Below are 19,477 nucleotides of genomic sequence, written 5' to 3' on the forward strand. Positions count from 1 at the left end.
GGTCCTGAACAATAACTATCAAGCTTTGCATGGCTGTGACCTGAAATAAGTCATCAAATCACTTTAACTTAAACACCACTACCAAGTTGGTCATATTCCAAACAATTGTCTATGTGTTCTTAAACTCGTTATGTTATACTTTTAAAGAGGCTGCCCTGGCAGTTTATGAAATGTATTACTATCACACACAATTTGTGAAGTTGTAATGGTAAGAATAACATTATACGGCTGTGCTATTTTTAAAGTATCATCATCATCTTTTCCTGACGTGCAAGATGACACGCAAAATATTCTAAAAGATATATTAAACAGGAGCATGTCTTGTGCTGTCCATAAAGAAATAACTCCATAACAATCTCCTGAAGGTAAAAGCCACCTGTTAAAAAAAATACATTCAGTAACAACTAACTCTGTCAGCTTTATCAGGCAACCTGGGGGTGGGGGAGAAGCTAAGCTCTTTTTTGTGATAAGCAACCTTTTATCATCCTTACTGTACTAGTCTATAACAAAGCAGTTTATTTGACCTTTTTTAGCATGGTTTCAGATGTGGGTAAGACAAATACCCCTTTGAGTTCACTGATAACGATACCTAAAGGATAAGAAAGACCAGCAATGCAAGCCACGATTGTTAAGACTTACACAAACCTTTGGTGCCATTCATCGTGAATATGTGTGCCCAGTTTGCAGACCACAAAAGTGAAAGATTCAACTGCTACTAGATACTGTACAAATGCATAGTAGGAGAGAAGCCTTGCTGCAAAGAGAAAACAGATGACATACAGAGAAGGCCTTAGAAGACAGAAAGAAAGCAAAAGGTTACAGAGCAGATCAATGGCACAACCAGAAGTAAAACAGCCACCTTAAAGAAGTAACTCTGGCTCTTACCTCACTCTGTTCACAGAAAGCACAAACAACAGTTATCTGTATTACACCCTGGTTCTTGTTTCCTCAATGGCGTTGAGGAATCTGGCCATTTACAGACATTTCATTTCCACCTGCTGTCACCCCAGCTAAGAGATCAGCACTTTCCTTTTCAAATGCAGGCTTTTTGAAAGCTTTTCACACAGCCAATGAATTACTACATGTAGGTATTTCAAAAAGAAGACATGTCTCTCTCGGAAATCAACTCAGGATATTTCAAAGCAAAATGGAGCTGACTGGGATGTATACAGACTTGACTCAGAGTGATTTAATACAAAATGCTCTGTAGTTCAGAAACTACTTATCCAACTTTCCTGCAACAACTATAGCCATTCAGGCATATCCAAGCTGACCGTCTTGCCTTACTCTGAATAGAAGCCTTCCAGAAAGACAGTTATTTTTCTTGGTAGAGTCTGAATTATTTTCCCTAAGTATCCAAGGTTCTTTCCACCTGAAGTAAGTTTGGTCTCCTTAAAACAAGCATTAAACAGTGCACCCAAAAATCTGGAAAATTCCAAAGAGCAATTTCTTAGTCTCTGATTCTTCACATGATCCAAGCTTAAAATTCAGGCTGAATCAATAGTCTGGTCTCATTAAGTGACCAAATGAAGAGACGCAGAGTTTACTGTCCCCCTGCACAGAGGGACTGATCATGGCCAGCCATTCTAAGCAGAAAATCCCGATCTCGCTTCTGGGAACCGGACCAAATTGTGACAAGAGAACACGTGTGGCAGCATTCTATACATCATTGACAACTTTTTCCTTGAAGAGGAATTTGAATGCAGAACAATTAACAATACATGACTATGATCTGTCAACCTTTCACATGCACGAATTCCTTGGGCGATTCTGGGGAAACATTTGATGACCTTTGAAATAAGAGGCAAGTACAGTATTTTGGATGGAACTTACAGCTCACAAGTTTCACCAGTCCTGATATTATATATATTGTATGATTAAACAGACAGCTTACCTTGAACTAGATTTCAGTTGTTGTTCTTCTTCTTGATGTTCCACAATGCCATGTAGTTCTGGTGGCACAAAGACTTCTTTATTAACATTGCTCACCCAGCTGTTCTTTGCTTTGTTTGATTTGTTCTGACTCACTTCAACTAAAACATGAAACAAGAATATTGTCGTCTCCCATATGTCCATACAGGATTTCTTAAGAAGCAAATGTAAGTGTTTGTATTCAGCCCTACAGCTATTTCAGAAGTCCACTATACTTTAATTATGTACAGGAGCAGATCTCGTGCTTTCTGAAGAATGGTTTTTTTAATGCTACTAGAAATTTCATGTACTGCTCCAGGCTTTAGACCATCTGCTTTAGACCTTAAAGTGATCCTAAATGGAGAAGTTTTCTACCACAACCCTGGTAAAGAGTGATCCTGTAGTTCTTGCACCTAGACAAACACCAAAAATTCAACCTCAGCATCCTGAGGAAAGAAAAACAATTAAATGATAGAAAACAGAAAACATGTTGAAGTTCAGTTAATCAAGTCAATTATTCTCTTCCTACAGCAGTAAACTGGAAGTTGATCATCACTGCCATTGAAGCAGGTGGCTAACCCCTTATGGATAGAATTACCACAAAAAGCTAAGAAGGTAAGTATAAAAAAAAGCAACCAAAAAGCCCCACTCGTTCAGCAAATGCAAATACATTTGCATATCTTTTTGGAGGACAGGATTTATTCTGATAACCCCTTTCAGAGTCAAAACATTAGTTTACATTATTTCCTCTACTGCTTTTTGTACTACTTCAACAGTTTAAAAATGAAGAATTTCTTAGTATGTAAAATAAGCAAAATTTTTATTCTCACTTTTGCTATCCATCACTGCAAGCAAAAATATCTGGACATCTAATGAGCCATTGAAACCAAGTAATTGCACATAGTTCTGAATGTACCAGTATGGTCCTTTGTTCAATTAATAAGATTAGGAGTAATTTATCTTCCTTTAAGATAATATACCTTAAGTATTTTCCTTTAAGCTATAAATTACTGTAAAATTTAGTTAGAATTTTACAGCTGATTTTCATAACCTTCAAGTCCCAAACCAGCCAAAACCACAAACATGCTGCACTAACCACCTCTGAATTTTTGCATTCTTTTCTGTTTCAGGCCTTTTCTTGTTAACTTAAAAATGCAAAACCATCACACAGTAACCTCAAACTGACTAAACTGCCACTATCCAAACTCCTATCTGGGAATATAGGAATTGAGAAGGTGTAACACTAAAGGATTAGACACAGCAAAGCAAAGCTAAATTGTAGTACAAAACCTATAAAAAGTAGCAAGCTGTAGTCCATTTAGAGTATTGAGAGAAGTACCTTACTTGCTTTACTAGTGCACAGTAAAATGCCTTAATAGAACTTAGAAGAATAAAGATTGCAAATTTCAGTACAATCTGGTGAGAATCATAACAGTCTTGCCCTGCTAAATCAAAAGGATTTTGTAGAACTCCAGAAGGTTAAGAGGAGATGGGGGCCAATTTCTATAAGAAAAAAAAAAATCATTTTCTGTACAAAGGATAACAAAATAAACCAGAACTTTGTTCAGACTAGAAAGTCGGATGCTGAAAGAATTAGAAAAGCAGTCTATAAAATCTTGTATACTATATTATATGTGGTTTTGTAAATATAGATCGACTGTTCACTTTCTCCCCCAGGGATTGTAGAATCACAGAATGGTTTGGAAGGGACCTTTAGAGGCCATCTAGTTCCAGCCCCCCTGCCACCGGCAGGGACACCTTCCACTAGCCCAGGTTGCTCAAAGCCCCGTCCAACCTGGCCTTCAACACTTCCAGGGAGGGGGCAGCCACAGCTTCTCTGGGCAACCTGTGTCAGTGTCTCACCACCCTCACAGGGAAGAATTTCTTCTTTACATCTAATCTAAAGCTACCCTCTTTCAGTTTAAAACTGTTACCCCTTTCCCTATTGCTACAGGCCCTACTAAAGTCTGTCCCCAGCTTTCTTAGAAGTCCCCTTTGAATACTGGGAGGTCACTACTAAGGTCTTCTTGGAGCCTTCTCCTCTCCAGGCTGAACAACCCCAACTTTCTCAGCCTGTCCTCACAGGGAGAGTGCTCGAGCCTCCTGATCATCTTCGTGACCTCCTCTGGACCCACTCGAGCAGGTCCATGTCCTTCTTCTGTTGGGGGCCCCAGAGCTGGACACAGCACTGCAGGTGGGGTCTCACCAGAGCAGAGTAGAGGGGAAGAATCCCCTCCCTCGACCTGCTGGCCACACTTCTCTTCATGCAGCCCAGGATACGGTTGGCTTTCTGGACTTCAAACACACATTGCTGGCTCATAGTCAGTTTTCCACCTACTAATACCCCTAAGTCCTTCTCCACAGGGCTGCTCTCAATCCACTCCTCGCCCAGCCTCTATTTGTGCTTAGGATTGCCTCAGCCCCTGTGCAGCACCTTGCACTTGGCCTTGTTGAACTTCATGATGTTTGCACTGTCCCACCTCTCAAGCCTGTCCAGGTCCCTCTGGATGGCACATCCCTTCCCTCCAGTGTGTCAACCGCACCACACAGCTTGGTGTTGTCAGCAAACTCGCTGAGGGTGCACTCGATCCCACTGACCATGTCACCAAAAATGTTAAACAGCACCAGTCCCAACACTGACCCCTGAGGAATGCCACTTGTCATTGGTCTCCACTCGACATCAAGCTGTTGGCCACAACTCTTTGAGTGTGACCATCCAGCCAATTCCTTATCCACCAAGTGGTCCATCTATTAAATCCATATGTCTCCAATTTAGAGATGAGGATGTCATGTGGGACAGTGCCAAATGCTTTGCACAAGTCCAGGTAGATGACGTCAGTTGCCCTTCCCTTATCCACCAATGCTGTAACCCCATCGTAGAAGGCCACCAGATTTGTCAGGCATGATTTTCCCTTAGTGAAACCATGTTGGCTGTCACCAATCACCTTATTTTCCATGTGCCCCAGCATAGTTTCCAGGACCATCCACTCCATGATCTTGCTGGGCACAGAGGTGAGACTGACTGGCCTGTAGTTACGCAGGTCTTCCTTTTTCCCTTTTTAAAAATGGGGGTTATGTTTCCCCTTTCCAGATAATGTTAATGGTGATCAGTTCAAAACCAGAAAAGGAAATGGTCACTTCTTATGTGGAAAACCTTCGTTCTAAAATGCCTCGAGACAGGACATGTGAATGTTAGAGGCACGGCTTTAAAGAATTTCTTGGACAAATTAATGGGGAAAAAAATAATTCAGAAATACCTCCTCTATTTCAAAAAAGTCTGAGGCACAATTGGCTGCAGTCTAGTCCTGGCCTTGGAGCCTACACATGCTGTCAGACACTCTCAGCAGGGCGCTGGGAGATGAGCTTTTGGTCTCATCCAGTAGAGCAGCTCTTATGTTTTACTCCTTTGTTTTGTTTCTCTCCAAAACAAAACACTGTATTTACTTCTGATGTTAAACACAATGCATTATCTTCCCACACTCTGAGTTTTTTAAATAAGCATTTCAGAATATAATGTTTATTATCAAGTAAGCACCAAGCTTCTCAACGTTACTCAACTGACACACAAAATACTACTACCTATCTGTACTACTAAATTATTGTCTGCAACTGTTATCTGGCACATGAACACCATTGGCTTTAACAAACATTTCTAACAGATCATTTGAGAGCACCCACCACGATGTGGGGATGGTGAGTGCGTTTAGAGGTAACCTGGACACAAGATGCCAGTTCTAGCCGCCAGAACTCCCAGCACATATATTTCAGTAGTTATAACCACTAGCTCTAGCTCATGGTCCCTACCATTTCAAATCAACTTGAAGTACCTTTGGTCTCCTTAAAAAAAAAAAATTAAGCCTCAGAGGTCTCAAACTGAGCACCCAAAATCTTGGAAATCCATACTAAAGAACAATTTCCTCAATCTCCGATTCTTTGCATGTTCCAAGATAGCTTATAGGACCTCAAAAATAGAAATGAGAACGCAGTCCAGGAGTGGAGGGCTTTTAGTCCTACAATATAAACACAAGCCAGTCCCTCCTCTTAGGAGTCATCACACAGAAATCTCTCTTTAATACATAGCATTGGGAGGAAGGAAAGCTTACACTCTAAACTACACGGGAAATCTCTTTTTTTTTGCATAATTTTCTCCTTGTAGATCACCAATATTTTTGTATTTCACAGACAACAGTGTCTGAAGTTAGCCAAGAGCCAGCCTTCCCAAAATAAAATGTAAACCAAATGCTTACCAAGCGTGGCAGGCTTCCGTCGCATGGAAGCTCTAATAATATCTGCTCCGTGTATCTTATCCCTGTGCCTCTTTGACTTTGCTTCATAAAACCACTGCCCACTCATATTCTTTAGCTGAATGTCATCTTTGACTTTTTCTGGTAAATGCCTAGGGGAAAAAAAAAAAATAAAAATGAGATACACAATCTACTTACCTGTGTGAACAGAATAAAACATATTTTTTTTGTTTGTTTTTGGCAGGGCGTGTGTGTTTTGGTTGGTTTGGTTTTGTTTTTTAAATGCTGTCTCCACATACTATTTCCATCTTCTGACCTGTTACTCTCCTTATTTAATTACAAAGGATAACAATGAGCTGGAGAGGGAAGAGCCTCAGCCCTGTTACCCTCAGAGCAACAGCTGAAGTAGCTCTTAAAAAAAATCATATGCTCTGCTATGATAAACTCTCAAGCAGAGACAGCTCTGCAGAAGTCTCCAGTAACTGCAGACCTTGACTTCTTACCTCCAAAGACCAGTTTTCCAAGGTTAAAATTGAGATAAGCTAGCAGGGCAGCATAAGAAATCTATGCCAAAAGTAAGTTCATGGCTGTTTTGGGACTCAGAAGATGCCTTTTAAGGCTCTTCATATGGCACTACTTTTACACACACATTCCAAAAATGCACTGGAAAGCTGGTGCCATTTTTTCCACAGGTTACACAAAAATCCTTATATGAATACAATGAGTTATAAGGGAAGGAAACATCAGATGGAAGGAACAACCAAATAAGTCTGTGCAGTTTATTAATCTATACGTATCCATCACATCGTGGCAATTTTAAATACTGTGAAGCAAACGTTCAATAATTTGTTTTCAGGCTTCAGGGTCACCCTGCTTTTACAAAGGACTGGCTGTGTGCAATTTGAGAGATTGTTTTCTTTTCTCATTAAGCATATAACACAACACAGTAGGCATATGCTTATACATGGCCTGGAGACTAACCTGCAGACCAGGAAAGTTACTACACAGATTTAGAGAGGACTTAATCAAAAAGTCATGTCTGCCTTCTCCGTTTATGTCCTTTCCTTCAGCAAACAAGCTAATAATAGAGCCCAAGGAAGAAATCAAAACAAATCAAGTTACTCAGAGACTTTTAAGGCTAACACAGTCCCATTGCTGTGGGATGGTGTTATCTTCCACAGGCCTGATGGCAAATCATAGAATGGTTTGGGTTGGAAGGGACCTTTAAAGGTCATCTAGTCCAACCCCAAGGAGGTTCACGCCAGTTCTGTATTGCTCAGGGATTTAGGAGAAGGAACTTCTAGTGCAATCAATTAGCTATGATGACAACCCTTTTATTATAGCTGGCAGATTTAACTGTCAAGTACAGACAACCATTCACAGCAGAGAAAGGACACTGAGCCAGTCCCAAACCCCACACTAAGATTGACCATTCTCATCTATCACTCAACTTCTCCTTCATCCTTGTATGACCAGAAATTAAAAGGCTTATTCGAATGCATCAGCTATATTAGAATTTGAATACCTAGACTTCTTTTTGAAAGTACTGTCAACAGTCAGTTCCTCCTAGGTGTGTAGACAACTTCTGTCTTGAATCAGCTACACACAGTTGAGGCTGCCAGGAGTTGAGGTCACCACTGGCATTTTTAATGCCAAGATTCAACCTTCTATAGCATTACTGTGCCATTTAAATTGGGCCCTTCCTCTGGCTTATAACTTTGTGCTTCTCTAAGAGCCAAAAATACGCACTTCTCATATGCTCCAGGTCTTTTCATATGGAGCAGGAACACAGCAGTAACTTCCCTCTGTTTTCAAGCAAATATATTACTCAAGTATGAGCTAACTCCTCATTGCTCAGCCAGTTTATGAACACAGCCAGTAGGAATAGTGAAAATATGGCATGCAAGAACTTTTTATACATATTGCTTCTCCCTTTCACCTCCTTTCCCAGGTGTTATTTGTCTTCTCAGACCAGATGCTCCTTAGGGCTAGGGACTGGCTTTTCAGCTCTTCGTACAGCCTGCAGGGCAGCAGAGCTCTGACCCCAGCTAGTGCTTCAGGGCACTATGACAACACATGCCAAGGGAGGTTAGCTAACGGGAAGGTACTGAGTCACAGGACAAGTATTCAATGCCCTCACCCTGTTTGATTCAACCCTTTTACCTCAGACATTGCTCTCTCCCTTCCCCTTTGTATTCAACCACTGAAACTAGGGTGTGGTACGAGACCTTTACAAGTCAGCTCAAACCAATAAATCAGTGTGGCAGTGGACAGGATCCCAGGCCTCTCAACTGTGTCAGCCTACTTACCTGCTTGTTGGACTCTCAGATCTGTGACCGACTAACATAACATAAGCAGGACAGATGCATGGATTTGTCATGGTTCTAGATGCATTAAATATCACCCATGGCCAATGCTGCTGTCATTTTGGCTGGCAGTGAATGTCAGCACCTTGCTCCCACCCCTGCTTGCTGCCTATGGAAGTTAGTGTATCTTATTTCCACCAGCTCAACAAGCCTTCTAGACTTTGGGAGATAATTATGCTTGCTGACAAAGGTATAGATGTGCTCTCAATTTAGACTACTATTTTTACAAACAACTCACCTTGCTGATAGGGCTTGTATGGTGAGAAACGTCAGAAGCTCACAGTAGCTGACTTACAAATTACCTTTGCCTTCTCTTCTCACCTTGAGAGTACTTGATCTTTGTTAGCTCGGCTTACTCGTCTCTTTGAGAGAAGTATTTAGCCTCTCAGTCCCATCTTTTGAGGAACCAAAAGCAACCTAAATATTAAAGCTATTCCCAGGTATTCCCCAGCCACAAGTAAAGAAGTAGATTTCTATTATCAGAAAGACAAGTAGTTCTAGATCTTGGCTTCTGGTTTACCTTGAAAGGAATTGTGGAGAAATCAGGCTGCAGCCATGGTTTTCCAGGGCTACATATGCCTCCCAGCAAACCACAACAGGATTAGAAGCCAACACTTGATTCTACGCCAGCTCCCCAGTCAACAGAAAGGCTAACCAAGTTGTCATAACATTTTTTTCCTCTTGGTGACCAAAGAACTAGTAGGTATCCAGATTAAGATTCAGATTGCAAGTTTGCAATTAGGAGAACATGCAATAACAGCTTTACATATGATGTAAGCATGTATTCTGGAGTCCCTCAGTGGTCTGCTAAAATGCCAGTTAGCATATGTTGCAGTTTTCAGAGTGAAACAGCCCGAAGTTATAATAGAGCTAGTGCCTGTTTCTTCTATAGGAATATCAAACTCAAGAAAAATGAAGGTACATAGTTAAAAGGAGTTCACTCTAAAATCCTCTTTTAAAATAAGCCTGAGTTTCCCCATTACTCAATATGATTTTTCCACTACGCCTAGATGAAACATTTTTGATGGCACGATAAGCTTTTCATCCCAGTAGGGCATTAAGTACATGCAGAATTACACTGAATGGGCATACAAAGACTGTCTGGCACTCTACAGGCAAACAGAATCTACATGTGTATTAATTGGGTTGTTTCTCCCCACCTCCAGAACATCCGATAGTGGGCTGAATCACATGGTACCACTGCAAGGCAGAAAATCTACTCTGATATAATCAGCCCCTGTCAACCTTCCTATCAACAAATCCAGAATGGTTTATCTTATGCTTTGTAGGCTAGTGTAATAGCTCATAGCGTGTTAGGGCAAAGTGATAATGACTTCTATTTCTTTTTTTTGTAACAACAGTACCTAGCAATACATACCTGTATCTAAAACTGTTCAGCTACACCTCCTCAGTACCTCCTAATTCCTTCCCCTGTACCCCCCTTATTCATAGTCCATATTACAAACCACTACAGGATTTGCAAGATATGGCAACTGACATCTTAAGAACTTCTTTCATTGCCTTATTCCTCAATCAACAGCTTAAACTGAGCTTTTTGGACAGGAGAGTCTGTGTGGTGCCAGCACATTCTGGGACTTCTTGTGACAAACCAAGCAGCATTTAAATCAGGGTGTTTGGCTCAAAGAGACAAATTCATTAGCGCCTCACATGCCCTATTCTGAACATAGGGAAAAAGCACCCCTGTGACTGGTGGCAAAATAAAGGCCCTTCGAAGCCTGATACCACCATCTTATCTACAAATTCACTTCCAAAACCTCCCTCCCGCAAATGAAATACCAAATGAGTAGAGAAAGTGGAAGGCGAGAGACTTTTGAGGAATTTATCCTCAGTTCTATTTGCTGCAAGTATAACAACAAACCCCAAACCAACAAAAAGACAACAAACAATTTGGGTTCTGGGTCACCTTCCAAAAATCGACAAGATAAACTTTTTGAGGTATCACTCATGCAAGAATAGGAGTAAAAGGATATTAGACCAGGCATTGTAAGTGCCAAACTTTCAGATTAGATTTTTTTTCTTTTTCATCTTTGAGAGTGGGAAACAGCCATAAAATGTTTACAAGGCAAAAGGAGTAATTGTTTAAACATTCCACTTTGCATGAGCATGCCTCTTTAATCTGCACATATCTAGATAAGGTGTAGGAAAAAAGTCTGGTTTGGCATTTGTTAGAGAACTACACCCAAAACATTTGTAACGGGCAGTCCCAAATTGGGAATATGGACTATTCCTTTTGCACGGTAGTTGCACACGCACGACTTTCAAAAATATCTGTTACTATTTGACTGGTTTAAGCAACAAAGCAATATAATTTTAAACTGGTTGAGAGCTATACTAGGAAGAATAAAAGCAAGCCAATGGGGTTATACAACATTTCCCCATCCTTATCATCATGATACCTCATCAGCAACACCTCTAATTCTTGCCTTTGGGGTCTCTTTAGATAGGGAGGTTTGGGGTAGGTAGAAGCAGGTGGAAACATGAGAAAAAGGCAGTCTATTTCTGTTTGTAGTCATGCACGTTCTTCCATTTTATGCCTATTCAGAAGTCTGGACATGTTAAGTCTACAAACAATACCCTGATGAATTAATTTAAACTAGCATCTTGCTTTTGGATCCTTGGAGAACTAACTAGACTGTAGTCAGCACAAGTCTTTATGACTAACAAAAACTGACATTTATTCTGAAGTCAGAAGGGAAGACAGACACATCCAGGCCCGGAACATTAGAATGCATGAGTTACACGCTCATAGGTGTGAGAAGTCAATTGATTTTGGAGAGGAAGAAGTGAAAGCAGGCAGCTCTGTTGCCCATTGAAACATGGTCTCCACCAGAATCCAGAACAAAAACTATGATCCCAACTCTTGTGCTGAGCAAGTGTCTGTAACACATGCACACTAAGCAGATTAACCCTGCTATACATGATTTCTCTCCTAGAAGACGGCCACACATGGGGCATCAGACTGGCACGTTGTCCCCATACATCATTCAATCCATATATACATTCTGCACTGAAGATGGAGTCCTTCATTTTTATACGCTTTTCTACTATGTCACCTGCAGTTAGCACTCAGAATTATTCTCCTATTAGCAGTTGCACTGTCAAGTTTGAAGTAAGCTTCATTTTACAAGTAATGTGTTATAAATCATGTAATTAAATACTCCCTAGGCAGACACACAGAATATGTAAGTTTGTGTAGGCATTTCTTACTATATGGAAGCTTAACTTTATTCCATTCAGGAATTCTGTATTAAGACTGTTGAGGCTACAGAGTACAGGAGTTAGGAGTCTTTCAAGGTCTGTCAGCCTTCACAGTTTCTATTAGCTTCCACTTATTTCTAGAACAGCCTTCTACTGTTTCGTTTGTGTGCTTGTGTTAAAGGATTTGCACAGAGGCTCCCCAATGGCCTCCCCTCCCTCTTCATACACAAACCAAGTAAACCTGCCATGGAAAAAAAATGAAAAACAAACCACAAGTAATCCAAACAAACAGCAAAACCTTCACAATGAAGGAACAGCTATCCTGTGACAATACACATTTGGTATTAGAGTCAGCCTGGACAGCAGTAAAGGACAACCTGAATCTGGGGAGAAAAGGCTGCTAGAAAGTATGTGCATTCACTCACAGGTTCTGCTCAAACACTGTGCTCCCAGTACTTTATAGGCTTTAAAAGTAGGTAAGTAAAGCATAAAAACGACCCTGAACAAGTGACAGCCTATGGGACACATACAAGCAACTGTAAGTGAACAGAGGAGCCTGCATCATAGCTTTCTTCACACTACCAGCAAGGGCATCTCGAAGAAATTGATGTTGTGCTGAAGAACAGGTTGCATTTTAGGATTTCAGGCAAGCTACAAATGAAAGCTAATCTACTCTGAAGACAAAGGCTTCGGTTTGGCACTCAATAATACAACACAGTTCCAGGCACAAGGGATAGATCTCACCAAGACAGTTTTTGTACTGTAGGGAAAACCATACTTACTGAGGGATTACCTAATTTGAAGGTTAAAAAGCCTTATTAGTATCCACTTTTTTGCTAAAGCGCACTCTTCTACCACACAAAAGCTCCATCCACCCTGCTTCACTAACTGTTCCAGACAAGCATCATCCAGTCAAATAATCCATCTGCTACTAGTAGACAAGTTAGCAATCAATACTGGGAAGAAAATCTATCAGTCCAGTTCCCAGTATAGTCCAATGCCATGTCCGTTACCAAAACCAGTAAGTACAGTCTCTTTCTTACCCCCAGTTACCTCACCAGAGGAAAATGAGAACAGCCCTGCTTTTCTTACTGGCTCTTCATAAGGTGGGCTGTGACCAAGGTAGTTCACTGTCACTTTGGCCTGATAAACCTGGTAGAAACCACAGAGGATGCAGAAAGCCTTCTGGAAGATATATGCCCCCCTTACTTTTTTGTCTGTCCAGTGACAAATGGAGACTTCGTCAAAAAAAGAAGTTTGCTCAGAATAGGGTGGGTTTGGTTTGGGTTTTGTTTTTTTGTTGTGTTTTCTGCCCCCCCCCCCATATCGCTGGAGGGCAACAACCAACCTCCCCACCAAACCCACAGTATTCTTATGTCAGTTGGCTTTGTTAAAAAGGATAAATTATGGCATGCACATTTTGCTAGAGAATATTTCCTGAACAGTCACTGTGTTTGGAAAGTCAGATTTGGTGCTAAGCAATGTCCATAAGGGGGAATTAATTCAGAAGGCATGAGCTTATCCTTTTCCGCCCAGACGGGTGCACCTTACAGCCCAAAGAGGAACGTTCTCATCTGGGTGTATTTAACATACCTGAGAAATCAGAAACTGTAAGTGCTACTTTATTGCCAAATGTCTCAGAAATCCTGCCCCATTAACATGTTAAACCAAGCATTTAAAAAAAAAAAAAACCAAAATATTATTTTTAAACTGCTAAAGCTAAAAAAAAAAAATATGGACCAAGTTTCATTTATTTGAAAAAAGGTAGTTGCTGAATTGACATGCTGGATCCCCTCTGTCTTTGACAAAGGGAAATGCCTCTGAGCTGCTTTCATCCTACACAACCACCACACAGAGCCAAGCAAAGGCAGGCAGGCAAGTACAGGCAGCAGGCAAGCACAGTCTTAGCCTCAAGCTCCTTTGGGGAAGTACTCAGGTTGTTCAGAGTGTGATAGAGCTCCTTCTCCTTCAGCAGATCTGCACAGCTGGAAAGAAATCAGCCAACTAAGGGCATGAGGAAAGAGCTTACAGGATGTCCCTGATTTGGCTGAAGGCAATCTCTAAGCACACACACTCCTGTATACACTATTATAATTATAAATACTAACATTGTAACACATTATAATTACTAACAGGTAAACCTGTTAAAAGTTATTCAGAAGTCCCTGGTATGAGCACTAGACAATGATTTCAGAACTAGTTATAAAATAGCATGAGTGTCAATTAATAACCATTAATGTCTATTTCTCCTATGTCTGAGCAGTGTGTGAAAGCAGATTCTCTGTTTGACAAGGAGATGCTAAGATCTCTCAGTTTGAATTTTCAGCAAAAGAGTTCAAGGCACCTAATTCTTAGTCTCTTACAATAAACGAGCCTACAGAGATTTTTTTTATCACTATGGGTGGAGTTAATTTCAGATTTAAAAAAACCCCACTTTGATTACATTGTAAGCAAGCTACTTGTTGACACAAATGTATGACCTAAAAATACAAGAAATAAAGACGCTGCAAAGTCAGTTTGGGTTTTTTTTTTTTAATCGGTTTTTAAAATCAGCTCCACAAGAACTGTAGGTTTTACTTTCTTATTAGTCACACTTGCTTATTACTAGACTAATTTGAACCCACCGAGGCTTCAGGATAACATCAGTACCCTGAGAAGAATCTCAGAATCATGTTGCTAGAGGGGATGCTCTGATAGGATCTTAACATATCCTTAGCTCTAAATTTAGAGAAAGTTATTGCTATTTGTGGCATCCCTGATTCAGAGCACAAGCAAGCTTTCAAAATTTCAGAGTGGATCAGAAGGGATGATATCAGACACATAAAGTGCCGTTCTGTTTCCTGGTCAGGGCAGAAAGCAGAGCACATACAAACATACTGTGCTCTTGCCTTGCCTGTGTGCCACAACTCTTCCACATGTTATTTTTCCATTCATTAACAGTTGTCCAAACTTTTATCATGAAGTAGTACAGATTATATATATTAAGGAGTTTATAAGAAAAAGGGGTGGAGAACCGGCAAAACGAATATTTTTGCAGAGATTCAGCTTTAGAAAGAGTCCCTGTATGGCAATAAGAAAGAGTGATACTACAAAATTATGAAATTATAATTGGTGCCTAGTTACCTAGCTATGCAGACACTACCAAGCTGCCACAATCATTTGAGTGGATACTGAGGACATTTTGAAAATTTCTGGAACATTCAGAAGAAATACCTTGGAGGCAGAGTAGGAAAAATGGGTAATTCTTTTCAGAAGCAAGAAGGTTAGCTTTGACAGCATCTCTAAGACAGCATCTCTAAACTCTTCAGTCAGCCCTTTAAACTTGGACTGGCACCTATGTTCAAAATCATCTCCACCAGGAACCTTGCCTCTGTTAAGCACACACTCAAAACTGTTACATCTAACAGAAAAGCATTTTATGAAGATTTTAAGAATGTATTCTGGTGACAGTCATTGAATGTCATTTTCACGCTACAGTGGTAAATCCAGTTCCCCCAATGCCAATATACAGCTCACCTCAACACTTTAGATATATCCCATCCTAAGGAACAAAAAACAGCCTCCCAACAGTCTACAACATAAGGAAAACTGCCTTGGAAAGTGACTGAAGAGGATATCTGTTAAAGCTGACCAGAATCAAGAAAACATTCACACTAGGGTTTTATCAGCCGTGAACTCCCACTGAACATTGTGAGAAAGGTTAAGTGTACGCAGCACCCAGCAGAATCAGATCTCTGAAGGTTTCTCTTTTTTTGCAATGCCACACCAACGTATGTATTAAAGGGGTTTGGCACACAGCGGCCCCCACCCACCACACAAACAACTCCACATCACAATTTCCCCTATCATTAGCCTCCTTCAGTTTGCACAATGAGCAAACAATCCCAAGCGCAGCCCACAACAGCATTGCCAGGAGGTTCTGCTGGGAAGGGCCGATAGCCACAGCAGGGAACCCTGTCGCAAAGGCAACCACAATGGCTTTCTGCCTCAGACACGCTGGTGCCAGGGGCCAGCCACTCCACCACTGGAGAGTCACCCAACTACAATCCAGAACTTCAGATAGGTCTAAATCTGTTCGTTACTGTCTCCAGAAAGGGGCCGAAACGGTGTTAATTCTGAGCTACACAACTGTAAGAAGAGTTACAGGCTATGCTGAAGCTACTGCTGAAAACCAGCTTCTGGTCTTGACAAGCTGTCACTCAGCTTTTCCATTTTGCGCCATTTTTCACCTCCCAAGTAATACTGCCATTCAGGAGGTGGCAGTAGCTCCTGGGGTGAGAGGCATCTTCTTGCCCTAGGAATAAAAAAAAGGATGTAGTATCTTTCCATTTCCTTGTACCACACTCTCTTGTACCTCACCCTTTTTGCCCATGAAAAGAAAACATCAGTATACCCTTTCCTTTGGGACAGACCTCAGCAGAGGTCAGGGAGGAAGCAGGCATGCTGCTCCCAAAATGATGCTGTTCCCAAAACTATCAGCCCAATTCAGACCAACACAGGAGGAGGCACAGGACTGGGCAAACACCTATTCCAGCACCCAACAAACCAAGAATTAAAGCAGACTGCCTAAGGAGGCTGTGTGGGTCAGTCTAATCAGCTCAGTTTTACTACAGATAAGCAATATTAGGAGCTGTTAGCAGAGAAGGGACTTCAGGTGATGTGTAAAATTCCACTAGGAGTTGCTCAGAGGATTCTGTTATGTTACCAGTTTGTCCACACTCCAGGCACACGGCACACAGACTCCATAGATGGAACAGATTATTAGAACACTTTCACACCCCAGAATTTCTTCTAGAGGGAAAAAGATTACGTTAAAAGACTTCTATTATATAAACACTTTGTTATGTGATGTTTGTATGATGACATTCAATCCCAGCTCTTGGAATCTTCCAGGCGTGCAAGGCGGTAGAATTCAAACTAAAATATTGTATCTCCTTGGCTGGACATGTAATTCAGGTACTGTTTTAATATATAATATATAAAATGCAAGCTCAACGTGCCACAACTATGAAGAAAAAAATCAGTTTCAGATGTAAGCTTCCAGCTTCTCAGAAGTTATAATATTCAGAAACCAGAAGAAACATTTCACTGTAGAAACAAACATGCTGATTACAGGCTGCAACAACCTGCAGTCCCTTGCATTTTCCACCACACCCTCTTGAACTAGAATTACAAATGGCAAAAGTGAAGTTATACAGACAAAAATACTTGTCGACAGCCCTTTCAGACCACTGCTGAGAGTGGCTTTTTTGATTTTCTGTTCCAGGAAGGGCTTGTTTGCCCAGATACTGTTTTCAAACTCACACCTACAATTACTTTCCCTGAGCACTTTCAGAACTGGCACTGTTGTACCATTCCAAGATTAAAGTCAGTATTTTTCTACCTATGTTAAAGAGAAGAAAATGCCCATTCTGTTACAGCAAAGTCAGTTTTATGCTTTTTGAAGCAGGAGACAAAACTATGTGGTGAAAACATCTCCTCCTCAGGTTGCAGTAAGATAGTTGGAAAAAAAAATTGGGAACATTGCCTGTAATGACTGATTTCATTACGCTCATGAATGTAAGACTTCAGTGAAGCAAATGCCTTGAGAGAAAAAGCTTTTTTAACCAGGAGAAGCTACTGGCTTGCCCTTTATTGCTCTTACACAGAAAGGAGCAAGAGGAATAACTCAACAACATGCTGACCAAACAACTTCAAGGCTGCACAAGCATATGCAGCAAAATGAACACTGCTCTTGGGGCAAGGAGCAGGCTGCTGTTTCATTGGCTGTGGGGTATGCCTACACAGAGGTCATTTGTCAGAAAATATTTCTCAGTAGAAGAGAAACTTCACTGATGCATCATGGTTGGAATAATTTCAAAATATTTAAATAGGAAACATATGTCTTCGTGAGGAACATCACAATGAGAAAGAATTCTAAGGATTCCTGAATCAATGAAAGAAAAATCCTGCCTCATCAGACACCTGTAAACATCTATTTGTGTTATAGCACTTTGACCTTTCAGCATCTAAGGCTCATCTTTCATTATTCCACCACTTGTCATTTTGTGTATTCTGTAATGGGTACTTTCCTTCACACTAAAAAAAAAAAAAAAAAGAGCCTGACTACCAAAATCCTCATTCTTGAGCAGGTAGCTATCCATATTAGCTGAAACCACTATTCAAGTGCTATTTGTACCTGTGTAGATGGCTCTCTCAAAGTCATCATCGGTGCGATGCTGCTTTCCATGCATACATCTCTATTCATGGCAGTTACACTAATAGTAGCTCTAGGAAAACCTCCCAGCACACAAAATGCTCCAGAATAACACCACATTACTCTGTCTGTGACACCACAAATTAAACAGGGAGCAATCTTCTGCTTTAGCCATGGATTGCAAGGACTTCTTTTAACAATGGAGCTTAGTGTTAAGTACCTCCTCTGGACTGCAGCCCCAACGCTCCACATGCTTGAGGTGTAACTTCATCATTCAGACATATTGCTGACTGCATCTATAGTGACTTTTTTGCTTGTTTGGGGCACTAGTGCTCTTTATGAATCAAATGCCCCCATTATGCATTAGTTCAGTTTGTGAAGGTTTTGATACTTGCAACCAACTTGAAACCAAGCCAGATGCATATAAAGCCAGATGTGTACCAAGTGTGCTTTGGCCCCTTATGGAATTGTAAGGGTTCAAATCAGCAGTTAGTCTTGGCCAGCAATGAATCATTTGTGTGGCAGAGGCATTTCATCTGGAGACTATGCTAAATCTAGTACAGAGTAAAAATCTCTAAACTACATATACCGTGGAACATGGGGCCCTCAGCAACAATTGTTTTGACCTACTTCTGTGCTCCAAGTAACTCAGTATATGAACTGTGTAGGTCCTCCCAGGACAACCCAGTTTCCTTACCTGACTCTCTCTTCTTCAGCTCTTTTAAGCTCTGCATCCCGTTGCAGCACCTTCATTATTGCCTCTTGTTCCTCCTCTGTTAGGAAGCTTAGGTCAATCATCTTGCATCTGTAGGGGCTGCTAAAGTGTCCAGGAAGATCTTAAGTTCTGCTGGGGAGGACAGTCTTGTAGTCTGCTTTAAAGGTATAGAAGATACGTCTTTTTCAGCAGGCACAGAGAAAGCTGGACTAGGTTACAGTCAGGGGTTTAAAGAGCCCCAAATGTTGCTTTCTTGCAGTAGAGTATGTGCATGCTTCCCTAGATGAGAGATTTTTGGGAAAGCGTTGCATTCCTGCTTGCCATCGTAATGTCTGCCCAGCTTGTCCTCTCAGCAATGTCTCCTGGAGTAACAGTTCAGTGACCCAGCATATCCAGTGTTTCGGAACAAACAAAACATCCCCTAAAAAAGAGACAAGGAAGAACAAGCTCTGATATCAGGGATCAGGGAAGTAGATTATGTATGCATTTTTAATTAAAAGAAACAAGTTTTTCAGTGTGATTAAACTACTCTGTGAAGTTCAAATGGTCACCTCGAGTCAAACCGGTTTTACAGGCCTCTTGAACAAGGTGGCCATGAAAATATATTCCTATCCAATATGACAACTCACACCCTAAAACACAGAATCAAGTGTCATTCAAATGACAACATTTTCAAATAAGTGCATTTTAAGTTGTCCTTTAAGTCAGCAGAACAATTTGGAAAAAAGGGAAGGGGAAAAAACCCAAAAAATAAAAACTACTTATGTTAAAGTAAAAAAAAAAAACCCCACACAACACATAGTCACATTAACATTATAATCAAGAC

At 40.8% G+C, this 19,477-nt stretch overlaps 1 protein-coding gene across 4 annotated transcripts in view; it reads right to left on the reverse strand.

Annotated features, from left to right (window-relative positions):
* The window catches only part of SYTL2 (synaptotagmin like 2), a 64,614-nt gene that overhangs the window by 29,307 nt on the left and 15,830 nt on the right, over positions 1–19,477 (reverse strand). For all 4 annotated transcript variants that reach the window (XM_074816381.1, XM_074816382.1, XM_074816383.1 and 1 more), the window contains exons 2-4: positions 18,634–19,072; positions 6,159–6,307; positions 1,895–2,033 (exon numbers count right to left, since the gene is read on the reverse strand). In XM_074816381.1, coding sequence (XP_074672482.1) covers positions 1,895–2,033; positions 6,159–6,307; positions 18,634–18,734 — 389 coding nt within the window. In that variant the 5' untranslated portion in view covers positions 18,735–19,072. The remainder of the gene's footprint in view (positions 1–1,894; positions 2,034–6,158; positions 6,308–18,633; positions 19,073–19,477) is intronic.

The sequence above is a fragment of the Strix aluco genome, chromosome 2, assembly GCF_031877795.1.
Source record: "Strix aluco isolate bStrAlu1 chromosome 2, bStrAlu1.hap1, whole genome shotgun sequence".
In the NCBI taxonomy this organism is placed as follows: Eukaryota; Metazoa; Chordata; class Aves; order Strigiformes; family Strigidae; genus Strix; species Strix aluco.